Consider the following 14880-nt stretch of genomic DNA (forward strand, 5'->3'; position numbering starts at 1 on the left):
GTCACCTACAAACAGTTATAGGCTGGCTTAACCTGAGGTTCTCTTTTTACAAGCACTTTTCCTGTTTTAAGTATCCAATTTCAAGGGCAAAATGGAAACAAAAATCCAATTAGGCATAAAAGTTGGTAGGCAATCAGTTCTCTTTCTTGAATTGTTTCTACTGTTCAATTTCCAAGATGGAAAAATAGTTACATGCAAATCAAGGAGGATGAGTCTAGACTTAAGATGTCACTTCCATAGGGTATTTTACGATTTAAAGCGGCTCTGATGAACACCAATCTTACAAAATTATGCTTCCAGAATGATTCGGCAAGACAATCATCTATGACAGTGAAAAATCAAAGAAGAATTCATGAAGAGAGAGAATTTATCTACGGGTGCATTTGGTTGCACTATTTCATGATTAACGAATCTAATTTGGTGCAACCAAAGGCACCCTAAAAGATCAGATATTTTATTTAACCCCCCCTCTAAAAAGGAACCTTTGTAAAGGCCAAATGAATTGAATTTCAAGCGCATGGAAATTACTCATTTCATTTCTAACAACACAGCTAAATTAAATGAGCAGCCTGTGATTAGCAGTACAAATGCCAGTTCAAAGCTCCAATAATGATTGGAGAAAATTGCCAGGAGAGAAAAATAAAAAAAATAAAAAGTGGCGGGGGTAGGGGGGAGGGGGGAGGAGAGAGCAGCTTTAGGACCTTGCATACGGAACAGATCACTTGGTATAAAGAACATCCTCCCATGGGTGGCGGTACAGTGGCTGCTTTAATCTCTTCTGGTCAAATGTGTGCCTGCAAATTCAAGAAAAATATCAACTAAATTTAGAAAACTATTATTTGCATAGTATAAGTTAAAAGAGACCAAATTTCCTGTCAGTAGACAGTTCATAATCTTTGCTATCAGTAAACTTGATGAAAGGGTTTCCAAAAGGACCAAATCCATGTTCAGCTCTTGATTTTCACTGCAGATATTAAGGGTGGCAATTGTCGGACCTGGAAATGTCTCAGGCCGCAATTTTGATCTGATTGGGCCAGGTTGAGTCTATTCAAAATTTGGCTTTTGCTCAGCCTAGCCCTTGTCCTTAATTTATTTTTATTTTTTTTTGAGAGAGAGAGAACAAAAGAAAAGGGCAAGAACAACAATGGCCTTGCCCGGGTCCATTGCCAACCCTAAAGGATATCATGCTAGAGGAATTACAAGATCCTGGCTTATAGGGCTCCATACGCTTTGCTGACATGAAGGACCCCATGTGGGGCCCATGGTTTGGTGATTTAGACAAATGGGCTAACAGCATGGGAGATGCACTCAAATCTCCAGGATTCGAAGATCTCAACCTTTTGATCCTGTCCATTTTCCATTGAAGGTGGAAGTTGCTGCATTTTCTCCTTAACCATATATCTGCAGGCCATTAATTGATGATGCATTAAAAGCATCCAATCTGGCATCTCCCACCCATTGGTTGGGCCCATCAGATTGATGAAATGGATCACAGAACCATGTCCCAAGCATGTATTGAATCCTGTGGGCCAGCAAGCTATACATTTGTGGATGCAGAGGACCCCATAATTCCTCTAAACAAATGCATGGAACAATTAACACAGGAAATGCAAGTAACCCACAATCATATGCAGAATCAAGCCTATGCCTAAAGGTCAGGGAGGATCAAGTTGTTGGATGATCATTCATACAACTACCCGCTGAAATTGGTGTAACCATCTCCACCATCCTTTCAGTGCACATGCCCATCAGTCCAGGCCATTCCCTCCATTTGTGCGTAGGGATGTTCTATTGACCAAGTTTCAGCATGTCATTTGTAGATGGGATCATCCTCACATTTAAGAGCCAAATTGGATATTTCTGACATGGAATCCAACTCACCCAATCAGACCAATCGAACGTGCCAGAACAAAGAGCCCATTCAAATATCCAATCTCAACGATCTCATCAATCTCTTGCTTGTTGAACATTCCACTGCCAGCTAGAAGATCCAAGAAAAGTGACCCAATCGCGCCATCAACATTGAGGACGAGGTTATTCGCTTTTGACAGAGTGTAGGACTCAACTTGAACTGCATATTCCATGTATTTCACAGATGGGAAATGCGTGTGTGCGTACTTTTGCAGTAGCTCTACTCTCTGATCTCTGTTGTCCCCTCTCTTGATCCTAAGCCACAAGCAGAGAACATTTCCCAATTTTAAAAGACCGAAAAAAGAGACTCATATACCCTGAAAAAGCTGATTAGACTATTGTTTTTATGGAGATGGTATTTACATGGCATTGATAAACTTGTTTCAGTTAAGAGATTTTCTACGTTAGTGTTATAACAGATTTTATATTATAAAGATGTGCTGATACCTGTGTCCAATTCCAGGTACACGGATGCCCTTCTTTTTCATCCCCTCCACGAACTCGTAAGCACTCAGACCCTGAGAAAAACAGCATGGAGATCATGTTTTGTTGTGTTCACACTCTAACAGTAACCAGAGCAGAAAGCATCCTCTATTTTCCCTGGGAAGAGCAGTCATGAAAAAGTACCCATGCTGCTAATTATCCCAACTCACCCTGTCGTATGCATCCTTAAAGTATCGAGCAGCATCATCAATGGCCCCACCAAATCGTGGACCAATTGTAAGCAACCCTGTTTCAGAAATGGATTCAATTTCCAAATCTCATTGCAAGATCTACTCTCATAAGCTTCTTAAAATACTACAGGAAATGTCAAAAACATTACAGTCCCCGCTCCAAATTCAGGGCCGGCTGGGGCTGGAATACTGGGCCTGGGCCTAAAATTCAAGCCTGGCCCATCCTGGCCCGTTTAGGCTTTCAAAAACATGTTTATCATGCATAATGGGGCACACATAATGAGCAGCCCAGATCTTGCACAGAAGTGGGTGGCTGGGCTTCGGTTTAGACCATGCATAATCATCAGGGACTGGACTCATTTTGGCTTAACAAGAGCCTGGGCCAGGCTCAGGCCTAGGATTTATTATCCAGACCAGCCTTGGACAGACCTCGGTCTGTTGATTGCCCTAATTACAACATGAAGGGAGAACAGGAAATACAAAACATGGGAATGTCGTTGGGCAGTTGTAATTTACCTGAAACAAGGCTTGAAACAAGATCCTTGCCAGCCCTTGCTGTGACTATAGTGTTGTGAGCACCAGAGACACAGGGACCATGGTCGGCACATAACATAATGCAAATCTGATGAAAGCCACATATTTTGGTGAGCTACGGTGTAGAGAAGAAATCCATGTTTTCCAAAAGTGACAAAGTACTTTGGATATGGTTGACTTATTTTAAATGTTTTAGCAAATAATAAAGGTTTTACCAAAGTAAGATATAAATCCGCTCAAAGAAATAGAGGTGTGCTCTATAAAAAAAACCCCTTAATGATAAACCCACCTCAATGAACTGTGTACAGTAACGAGGAAGACTGCGCTTGAACCAAAGAAGGGAGATAACATCGCCCACACCATATCCCTGCTCAACAATGGTAGACATTGGGACTCCAGCATAACATGGTTCTTCACCTGCAAATCGAACACAGAGAACGAGATTCAGTTGTGTTCTTGCTCATGCTCACAAAGGCTTGGAAAATAAAGTGAAAGGTAGAGGGTGGCCTGATTCAAACCTCTGTCATCAGAGATGGTGGAGATAATATGAGTTGGAGCCCGAACTTTCCCACTTTTAATTGCAGAGTTCAGATCCTCAGGGATGGGAGGAGGCTTAACTTCGGGCACTGATGAAATCTTCCCTTCTTCAACCTAAGAGACATGAGAGCATGTGATAAAAGAGAATGTTATATAAAGAGAAAGTTTCCATGCAAGCATGATTCCATATGTGTTTATGGGGTATGCTTTCCTAATCACAAAAATGTGTCATAAATATGTAGCAGAAATGATTATCATATGGAATAAACTTACAAGTTTCTCAAATGTCTCTTTGATAGCACCCTCTAGTGCTTCATAGGAAGTGGGAACAACTGCTCCTGCTTCCTTCAATGCCTGATTTTTTGCTTGTGCAGACTCCAACTCACCACCACTTTTGGCACCCTAGTTTTGGAAAGATTGTGCAAAATTAGTTAAGTCATCATCATGATCATCATTATCATCAAAGCATTATCCCAACTAATTGGGGTTGGGCGCACGAATCCCGTTGCACCATTCCACTCTATCAAGGCAAAATAAAAATAAAAAAATGCCAGATGTAAATAGCTTACCGCATGGCCAAATTGCACCTCTGACTTGAACAGTCGTGCACAAGTTCCACTAACCCAGGCAACCACTGGTTTCTGGACACGTCCCTGTTTTAGGGCTTCAACTAGAGAGTACTCATCTCGCCCGCCAAGTTCCCCTAGCACAACCATCATTTTGACCTGAGTTGGATATGGCATCTTGTAAGAGAGGAAAAGTTCCTTGGAATAGGTGGGGACAAACACAATCTTATGAACTTGGATCAAATAATTCATGGTTTAAAGAGTTTAGAGCAGAACTTGATTGCAAAGTTTAAAGGTTAGGAAGTGTATCCTTTAGATGGTCTAGGAACAAAGACTGGCCTAAAATTTGGCAGTAGGCTGACAGATTAAGCTTTACAGTTGTAGTATCCATGGTATCTAATTTTTTAGGGTGAAAATGTTAAGAAAAATATCATAGTTTGGACACAGTGAAAGCTCATTCCTTTATCAGGCCATTGCTCTGAGATGACACTTCCAAGTTTGTCCAGTCTGACACAGCATGAGCAACAGAATTAGGACAAAATTCAGAGGTTTTAAACTGACGATGACATTAACAACCTTCTCTTTGAACGTTCATGCTCAGCTTGCAAGGTTCAAGTCTCAGCTTCAGCCTTCAGAACAAGGTTGGACAGTTGGAGCAAGGGATAAGTTTGCTGGATCATGATCATGTTATTGAGGTTGATGCATGCTTTTACCAGTAAAAATGCAGCATTCAAAGAGTTTATGCTTAAATTGGGTAGATTTTTTCTAACTAGGTCAAACACCAGGATTAAATTTCTGCAAATCCATAGGGAAAATGTAAATACAATCTTCTTCTTTAAAAAAGAAATTAAAAACAAGGCATGCTAGAGCAATTATGTGAACAAATAATTACCTGTGGGATGTGGTTAAACCGCAGGACATGATCAGAAAGAGTTGACCCTGGAAATACATCTCCTCCAATCGCTATGCCTGAAATGTTTCGAAAAGCATTTGTACAGGCCCCAAATCCATCTAATACAGTTGCTACCAACATAAGACAGTAAGATCATTGGCATAAACATGTAGATACCTTCATAAATTCCGTCCGTTACACGTGCAATTGTGTTGTAAAGTTCATTTGACATGCCCCCCTGAAATAATAATAAATAAATAAAATCTGATTGTCTTTTTTTCTGACAATTAACAGAAATATTCTATAATATATCAACCAAGAGGAAAAGAGATACATCAAGAAAGAGGCAACAAAACACCAATACAAAGTGAATCCCTCCACACAACATGGAAGAATGTTAGTGATCATTAACCTTTCCTTGAAGTATGAGAATATGAGGCATCCATCTTCAAAACCAAGACTGTAATCACATCCACCAAAAGAGATAGCCTACATGGCTCACACTCTTGTGATGTTGCCTACTTGGTTGAGCTTTGAGTCACCCTCCACAATCAAGGGTGTTGAAAGAAGGACAATAAATATTGAATGCTCTCTAAGGCCAGATGTTTCCAGCTCATTCCATGCCACATATGCATGGTGGTCCCAGAAAGACCAATCTTGTCCTTGCCATCATCTCATACAACTTCGCCAATGCCGGCCAACCCAATGCACAGTGGAACTATGCACCAGAAGGAATTATTTTTCAACTTTCAACTAAAGTCAGAAATCTGGGGGAGCCAGAGGCATCTTGCTGTGCTAAATGAGGCAGTACTACGGGTTAGGATATGTTGCCACTGATGGAGGATATTCAGTTTCGAGATACTCCCCAATAAAGGTGTTTGCATCTCTGTGAAGTGGTTACTGCAGGTCTCAAGCAACAAGTGGCCACATCTCAACTCCTACAACTTAGTTCAATGACTATATCACCTCATCATGCCACTGCTTAAGGAATATCTCATGTTACAAGGATATGAGGCTGATGGAGTAAAAACACACCTAGACAAGTTTGACACACACAAGCTGCCTTACTTTGAAGTGAACAAGTGTGCGTAAACACTTCATATAAAACATTTTTATTACAGTTCCCATTATTTGTTAGTTTGTCCCAAAACTAACAACTTAGCTGCATAGAGCAGGAGTGGGAATCAGCAGGTTTGGCAACTGGCTGGGTTGGTTGCAGTCAGCCCAAGCCTAACCCATTTATTGATTGGGCCAAAAAGTCGCCCAAGCTGGCCCATAAACATCATAGATGGTCTGTTCTTGCGTTCAATTTAGTTCAATTACTATGTAATTTAGTAATGAAGAGCTGTAAGCTTCAATATTATTAATCAATGCTCTGAAAACCGTACTACATACAATCTTAACGGGTCTGAGATTTAAGTGGTAAATAATAAAAGAGAGATTGTAAGATTTTTATGGTTCTAATAAAATATAGAAAAATATAAAATGATATTTTTTTATTTTTTTTTAAAAAGGATATGATAAAATCTTCTAGGTTCTATTGTTCCATCACACAACATCAAAATAATACTACAGCAAATTCTTTGTACTCAAAATAATACTACAACACATTCTTTGTTGTTGTTTAGAAACAAAAAATAAGAAGAGGAAGATAGAAAATCATTTTTTGGACCTTCAAGTTCCAAAGCTAAAAGCCCCAAACAAATGAATGGAAGCACTCAAATCTAACAATCTATGTTATATTGTCAATAAATATCAAATTTATCAACATCTTTGCCTCCAACATAACTATCTTCATTCCATGCACTGTATATTTTGAAAAGACACAAACTCAAAATCCCTCTAATGCTTGATATAAGTGCAGTTGATGTCATTTAGGCTTCAGAGGCCCAAATAACTTTGAAAGATAAAGGAAGGAAAATATAGTAATTTCTTAGGGCATGGTTACACCTACAACCATGATCCTTGTTTTTTATTCAGTCATAATAAGATTCAATTACAAATTTTGGAAAATTGAAATCAAACATAGTGTTCAACTCATAAATCATAATCTTTTAATAACAATTGTTATTATCCTTGTTATTGTTGTTGTTGCTGCTATTTTCATCATAATCATAGTGAAATTTGATGGAAGTTCCACTCATTGAACCTTTTCCATTTTTTTGAGGGTTTATATATATATATATATAGATAGATAGTACCTATACTTGACAAGTTCTCATTGCATGACTTGAATTGGGAGTGAAGGGGTATTGCCCTACCTATCGCAGCTTGACCATCAAAATGAAGAGAAACAGTGATTACATGTTTACTCCACAGCCTAGTAGCAATGCACCAGCTGATTCCAGGTGGGTGGCTGCTTGTCAAACGTATGCCAAGCAACCATGAGAATTCCTGTTTCAAATCTTGATGATTTGCAAAACAGGATTCTTAAAGCCAACCCAAATAGCAGAGACCAGGCTATGATGACGACAGCAACAATCTCAGATCTTGGTTTCTACACTTTTCCTTTTCAACAATAAATTCTCCCGGCTGATAAAAATATTAATGGCACATAAATATTACTATTGGCCAACCCCAATTATTGGTATAAGGCTTAGGTGATGATGATGAAATAGGACTATTGGCCACAGTGTCTTGATGTTCCCCTTCTTTTTGTGAGTTGTATCTAAAATATCTTAAAATTAAACTGAAGCAAAATGCTCATAACAAGTCCAAGTAGCCCAACTCAGCACTGTTCTTAACAATTTCTGAGTGACATTTGGATTTAAAAACCCAAATTAGACATCAAGTGACTCTTTAAAAAAAGACCTTTCAAAGAATCTCACAAACATGTCAAGCTTACATAAAACGATGCTTTTCATACAAGTTCAGTATTATAGAAAGAGATCAGAATTAAATCATGTCCAAATTTGAGGAATTTAATATAATTTCGCATATGAACTTTGAAAACATTCTTAGCATGTGCAATTTGCTTTGGAACATAGAAATGCAATTTCCCGGACAACATAACAACAAACAAATTATAAATTCGCATAACACAGTTCAATCTGAAAATCTCCTTAAAAACAAAAACAGTAGAATCACACTGAACATAGACTGTCTGATGACATGAATGCAGATATAATCAAACAAAGGCTTAGAGCAAGAACGTACAGATTTGGACACAAATCCAACAGATCCAGGCCTGTAGAGCTTGCATTGAATTATATTGTCAATTGTCCCTGCTGTGTCACCAATTTTGAATGCTCCAGCTTGAACGCCTCCGACAGTAGCAGGGCCAATAACAACCTGCAATTACCATCATTTAAAAAAAATATTTATTAAGATCTGATATGAGGTGAAATTTGCCAATTCCAACAAACTTTGGTGAAGAACCAACTGCAAAATACCATGTCAACTGGAAATATTATTCAAATTTTCAAAGAATTTATTATGTAACATTGCTTTTGATTTAACCTTAAAAAGTGTCCAGAATTTTACATGATTTTACCACCTTATTATTAGCCCGTGCAAATGCAATCAACTGCTTGGTATCTGCTTCTGGAACACCTTCAGCTATTATAGCTACAACTCTAATGGTTGGCTGCTTCAAAGCAGCCATGGAGGACGCAGCCGCACTGCAGATGTATCAAGTGGAATTACTATGCAGACTAAATTAGAGATTTTATTTTATTTTATATTACAGGACATTAGCATGTCAATTCCTAACCAACCTTCTAAATGATGCAAAATTGATAAAGACATCAGCAATTGGATGTGCACCACAAGCTGCTTCAACGCTACAAGAAAAAATTCAAAGCTGAGATTAGAAAACTTGTAGTTCCTAAGATGTGATGAAAACATACAAATAATTAAAAAATGCATACTCGACCCAACAATTAATTGAAGACCATAGCAAACTGACTTGAGATCCATGATCTCACCTTGTCATGCACATATCCACTTAGCTAAATTTAAAGTATCATAGAACATTTCATATATTTGGCTTATTATATGGATAACTCAATATATGTATTTTATCTTGGTATTATTCAAGAAAACATTATACTGTAGATCCAGCACTAATTATAATTATTTGATATCTTACATCTTACACCACTTTACTGGGCTAAACATGTGTCAGCACGCCTCGACACTGGGTGAAGTAGCGACAGGGCACCACTCTACAGATGAGCAAGCTGCAGGGTGCAGCAAAAAGATGACTAGGTCTTTTGTCTTGTATAGACTGCTAGAGCTATTCAAATTGAATCATTTAGGAGTAGACAAATCAGAGACACATGGGGTGGAAGTAGGGACAACAAATGCACTTGTCAGGGGGTAAGTTGCACAGTGCAGCAAAGAGATGGCTACTTGTTTTGCATTGAATATGCTACTAGAGCTATTCAAATTGAATTACACTTCTCTTGAATGAAGAAAACGTATATAGATATTGACTCTCATGGGTAGGAAGACTTCAGTTATCCTTACACAAGGATGAGAAATCCAATTTATTTGCAAGAGACACCCAAAGACCATCACATTTTCCTCACTGGTAAGCTGTCACTCACTGACAGTGGCTTGTGTGTCATACAGTGGTTAATGCCAAAGTGCACTCCAATACATTAGAGAAAGTTGTACAACTGCTATTAATACTTAATCAGTGAACTCTCATAAAGAAAACTACCATATCCTACTAGAAAGTTTTAATTGACACACTATAAAAAATTAAAAAAAATAAAAAATAAAAGAGTTAGCATCTGATTGTTTCGTAGTGATAATTGTTTAAAGATAATAACAATCGTCTTCAGCTTAATTTTCTTAAGGCAAAATTGAGTTGACCAAGATCTATTGGATCACACCAAGCTGATCAAGTTACGAAGAGAGCCAAATGAATCAACGGACTTGGTTACGTCTGAAAACTCAGCATGTGTCATATACTCATAGGTCATAGCTTTGGGAAGTCAAACTACGCAAGTCAAGATCTTTGACATAATCATGAAAACAAACAAACAAAAAAAAGAAAAAAAGAACAGCACCTTGAATGAACTGGTATGGCAATTTCCTCCTGACCAAAAAATAGTTTCTGAAATCCCTCAGCACCGGGGTTAATTATTCCAGCAACAGAAGGCGTTTCCCTCCCTGATAACAAAAAATTGGAAATGATTACCAAGGTACCAGCTAATTTGATATTACAGAAACAGCCATCCAGAATGACTCCAAAGTCATATGAATGCATGCATCAAGATTTAATGCAGTTAATGAACAACAAGAGAAGCTATACACACCACAAAGGAAATCAAAGTCAAGCATGCGTTGGATGGGAAGTTGCTTGTAGTTGTAGAATAATGCTTGTGTATTCCGTGAGAATAGTTGACCAGTAGCCATGATGAACAGAGGCACTCAAAGCAACCTGCAAATAGAACCAGGAGTTTTAAATTTTGATTAACAAGAGTGAAAAACTTAGAAACAAAGGTAGACTCAGGTTGAGTTCTGACAACGAGGACATGTACACAAGTAGTACCAATGTTTTAAATAGCTACACTACTAGCTTACACTACATAGCGTGGCTTAGCCTTAATGCTATGTGGCTAATGAAAATAGCTTAAGTCATGTGTAGCCTACGCTACATGATAATTTGTGTACGCTACGTGCTACATAGACTACGCTATAGGCGACATAGCCCACATTACGAATTATTTTTCATTACAACATGAAAGTCAATGTTTTCAATGATCGGTTACAAATTCCTATTTTCAATAAAAATTACTTAATCTTTTCAATGTTTTTAGTAAAATAATGTGTAACAATAGTAAATCAATTTCATTGCTCTTTCTTTACGTTTATATTTAATCATTGCCCTTTCCTATTACTTTAGGCCGCGTTTGGGTGCACCAAATATGATGAAATTTTGTTAATTTCATTATTAATCAGTCTAATTTGGTGCAGAATATCATGAATTGGTGCAACCACATGCAACCTTGATTAAAAATCTAGAAGTAACTGGTAGCTTACATCTCACGCTTCAAAGAGGTGAACGCTACGCTACACTCTATTATCTATTTAAAACACTGGCTTACGCCACACACTTCAAAGAGGTGAACATTATGCTACACTGTTCACTATTTAAAACACTGAGTGGTAAGATCACATATAGGATGTCTCAGCAAGAAGTCAGCTCCTATATCTTTTGTATGTAACAAACACTGGAAAGAAATAAAATGGCACCATTAGCTTTATTGTCAATTTTATTCCGTAGCAAATAACCTGTTTGTTGGACACTTAAAAAAGTTATTTTCCATATTTTGACATGAAAACTCTCGGCTCGTCTACTGGCCCAACAAAATTAGCTTATGCAGCACAGAGATTTGACATTTTCCTGTTGACCCAACATTACACAGATTTTGTACTGTTGAACAGATAGCAGAATGTAACTCAATTCTAATAAGAGAAAAGAGTACTATTGCTTTCTGAAACCCTATAAACTAAAAAGCATATGAATTGAGTTAATAGAGACAAATCACACAATCTCTAAAGTTGTTGCCACATTCAACATTCTCATGATCTGCTCAATATCAGAGAAAAGCTGAGAACTAATAAATGAGTGAAAAGCTGCATTTTGCTAAATATGTTATAGTTGTTAATGCATAAAACAAGGTAAAAGCTGGGAGGAGGAAGATAATGCAAAAAATGAACACATAGAGAGTGGGTACATTAAGAATCCACAGCCAGCTTATCTATAAAGAATCAGTGAAGTGGACCAAAGAGATCAAACCTGCAGGGAAATTTTTTTTAATTCTAACACAGTTTTTGCAATTTCAGTTTCAAATTGCAAATGAATAGAATGCCAATGCAGGCAAGACTGACACCCAATAACCACCCTTTACATGGAGTGTTAGATGTCCAGCGAATGAAATATTTCAAAATGACACCCTTCAAAATGGAGAGAGGAAAAAGTATGTACAGCACTAATAATATCCAATCACCCTTGTAAAATCCATCAGAAAAAAATGCCTAATTCCTGTAAGTTTGCTCCAGATTCTTAAAGAGTGACAGTTTCCAACAGTATATAAAAAGGCAGATCTTAACAGCGTATTCTAGTAAAGCTAACAGATGAAGCTAAATTCCGGATCGACTACATTTAATTACAATGTTTTTTGATAAATAATCAATAATAGAAAGGTATTCTACAGAACACAGAAGAAAAAATAAAATAAAATAATAATAACACACACACACACACAAAAAGCAAAACATTCCAAGAATGCATAAGTAGATCTTCAATATGTGTGGGTTCGTGTCCTTACCTCAGTGGTAGACTCTGACGAGTTTCAGCACGAGGTCTTGGGTTCGGTACCCATAAGTGGTGAAATCCCACTATGGCGTGTGTGGGTGTGTGTGTCAAGTGCATGTTTTAAAAAAAAAAAAAAAAGATCTTCAATGTGACAGAAAAAAGGGAACTTTCTAACATGACAAAAATCTGTATGCGACTATAATTTTGGGTAAAAGAACTGATTTCAGTTAGTACAAAAACTCGATTGTAGTTTACTTATAAAAGGCTAGAATTTGCCTTGTTATTTTCCCCCAGCATCCCTCTTTTATTTCTTCATCTCCCTTCATTCTCTGCCATTTTATACCATACATCTTAACCCCTCTTCATTCTCTGCCATTTTATACCATATATCTTAACCTCTCTTCATTCTCCACCATTTTCCATGCTTCTTCACCTGTCTTCATTCTTCATACCATACCTCCTTCATTCTCCCTAGTGGCCATCTCTAACGTTGCTTTCTGTGATCTTGTCCATCTTTCCAGATGCTCAAAAGTAAGCTGATCTTGGCTTCCCTCTCTTCATTAGAGACTGCTGTGATCTTGGCTCTCTCCACCAAGATCACGAAATTACAGTCACGTACAAAAATCTGTACGTGACTGGAACAAAATTATAGTCACAGAAAGTAGCACAGGAGACGACTACTGTGGAGAATGAAGTAGGTGTGATACAAAGACTGAAGAGCGATGAAGAAGTGTGGTACCAAATGGTAGAGAACGAAGAGAATAAAGAACCATGGTACGAAATGGTGGAGAACGAAGAGAGATGAAGAAGTATGGTACAATCGAGTTTCCATACTAACTGAAATCCATAACGGATCTTTTTTCCTGAAAATTTTTAGCAGAATGCCACCGTCTGTAGTGGGTCACACGATCACCTAACCTGTGGCCCCACACATGCCAATTGGATCATCAGTAAGCTAGTCATGTACAGATGCATCCGGACCCTATTAACTTCTCAAACCCCAAATTATAGTCACATACAGATGCATCAGTAACCTATAACTTCTCTGTTTAGAGATCTCCTTCATTGCCAAAAATTAAACCTTTATTAGATAATTTTAAGAAAAATTTTCAAGAACAAAATTCAATAACCTGTGGCCCCACATGTGCCAATTGGATCATCAGTAAGCTAGTCATGTACAGATGCATCCGGACCCTATTAACTTCTCAAAACCCCAAATTATAGTCACATACAGATGCATCAGGAACCTATAACTTCTCTGTTTAGAGATCTCCTTCATTGCCAAAAATTAAACCTTCATTAGATAATTTTAAGAAAATTTTTCAAGAACAAAATTCAATAAAACCTGATATACTACGCCACAAACACTGCTTTCTTCACCAAATCACACCATTTCCAAAATAAAAGGGGCAGGAACAGAGAAATCATTACCAAATCCGATCGAAACCACACAATTTTAGCAAACACAACCAAAAGAATCAGACAACCACAATCTCAAACAGACCGAATTCCAGATCTAACACTAGAAACACTAAAAAATCACACAAAGGCCACCACGAGATCAAAAAATTCCACACATTTCATACTCTAAAACAAAGAATCCAAATCATGACCTAGCTAGAATCACTCCGTTCGAACATTAAATCACTTAAATTCGAGAATAAAGCACAAAGCTCACACCGGAATCAACCACAGACGGTCAGAAATCCGGAAATCCATGGCCAGACGGACAAACAACGAAGAATCGAGAATAACAAACTACCTGAAATCAAATCAAAGAGCTTCGCCTCGGAGAGAGAGAGAGAGAGAGAGAGAGAGAGAGAGAGATGCAAAAATCTCGGAAAGATGGAGGCTTTTATAGAAGCAGATAGAGATAGAGAATTAAAACATTCCAGCTACCAGAGAGAGAGAGAGAGAGAGAGAGAGAGAGGGTGAGCTGATCACGTGGTGGCGCACGTTAGTTAGTTCACGACTGTTGGTTCTTCTTCTTACAGGGAATAGGGGAAAAATGAAACCGGTGTTGTTGGAAGAGTAGATAGATCCGAAGGACACATTTCAAACCTGCGGTATTTCTTAAAATAGCCGTCCTTTCTAGTAATATTACCAAAAAGACGATTTTTGCTTTCAGTAAATTTTATCAAAATACTACCTAATTATTCGACTAACTCATTAAAAAAAATTTAAATTAAAAAAAACAGGTGCGGATGTCTTTAATGGTAGTGGGATGAAGTTGGTTGTGTTTTGTAAATGACAAAACTACCCTCTTAGAGGGAATTCCCATTTCAATAAAGAAGTGTTTACAAGTCAAATGTTAGAATTGTTAAAAAAATATGATTTTGGGATTATGTATTAGGGATTGTGGGTTCCACGATTTAGTTTAATTTATACCAAGTGTTTCAAAGGGAAACGGATTGTGTGCTGAGTAAAATCTGTGGGGCCCACCATGATTTATGATGTATTTTATCCACTCACGTTCATAAATTTCAATAGATA

General features: G+C 37.7%; 1 protein-coding gene across 3 annotated transcripts; it reads right to left on the bottom strand.

Moving 5' to 3' along the window:
- Positions 1-502: 502 nt before the first annotated feature.
- On the bottom strand, positions 503-14184 carry LOC131225125 (ATP-citrate synthase beta chain protein 1-like). Of its 3 annotated transcripts, XM_058220562.1 has the most exons (17): positions 14150-14184; positions 10382-10506; positions 10133-10235; positions 8831-8896; positions 8611-8734; positions 8271-8405; positions 5292-5352; positions 5115-5191; positions 4226-4381; positions 3930-4058; positions 3638-3770; positions 3409-3536; positions 3102-3207; positions 2565-2641; positions 2359-2429; positions 1882-2166; positions 503-794 (listed from the first exon to the last, which is right to left on the bottom strand). In XM_058220562.1, exons 2-17 carry the CDS (start codon positions 10479-10481, stop codon positions 719-721), a joined length of 1827 nt encoding a protein of 608 aa, XP_058076545.1. In that variant the 5' UTR covers positions 10482-10506; positions 14150-14184; the 3' UTR covers positions 503-718. The 3 variants fall into 3 exon arrangements, with proteins under 3 accessions (XP_058076545.1, XP_058076546.1, XP_058076547.1); XM_058220563.1 differs by lacking the exon at positions 1882-2166; XM_058220564.1 differs by lacking the exons at positions 503-794; positions 2565-2641 and having other exon boundaries at positions 1912-2166.
- Positions 14185-14880: the final 696 nt, after the last annotated feature.

This window comes from Magnolia sinica, chromosome 14 (genome assembly GCF_029962835.1).
Source record: "Magnolia sinica isolate HGM2019 chromosome 14, MsV1, whole genome shotgun sequence".
Taxonomy (NCBI): Eukaryota; Viridiplantae; Streptophyta; class Magnoliopsida; order Magnoliales; family Magnoliaceae; genus Magnolia; species Magnolia sinica.

What these genes read in the sequence shown, in the direction of transcription:
- LOC131225125 (XM_058220562.1), bottom strand. Translation starts at nt 10,481, where the DNA reads ATGGCTACTGGTCAACTATTCTCACGGAATACACAAGCATTATTCTAC. An exon ending in AACGGACGGAATTTATGAAG is followed by an intron (nt 5,192 to 5,291) that starts GTATCTACATGT and finishes GAAACATTTCAG; the next exon opens with GCATAGCGATTGGAGGAGAT. An exon ending in GTACCTGGAATTGGACACAG is followed by an intron (nt 2,167 to 2,358) that starts GTATCAGCACAT and finishes CTTGTGGCTTAG; the next exon opens with GATCAAGAGAGGGGACAACA.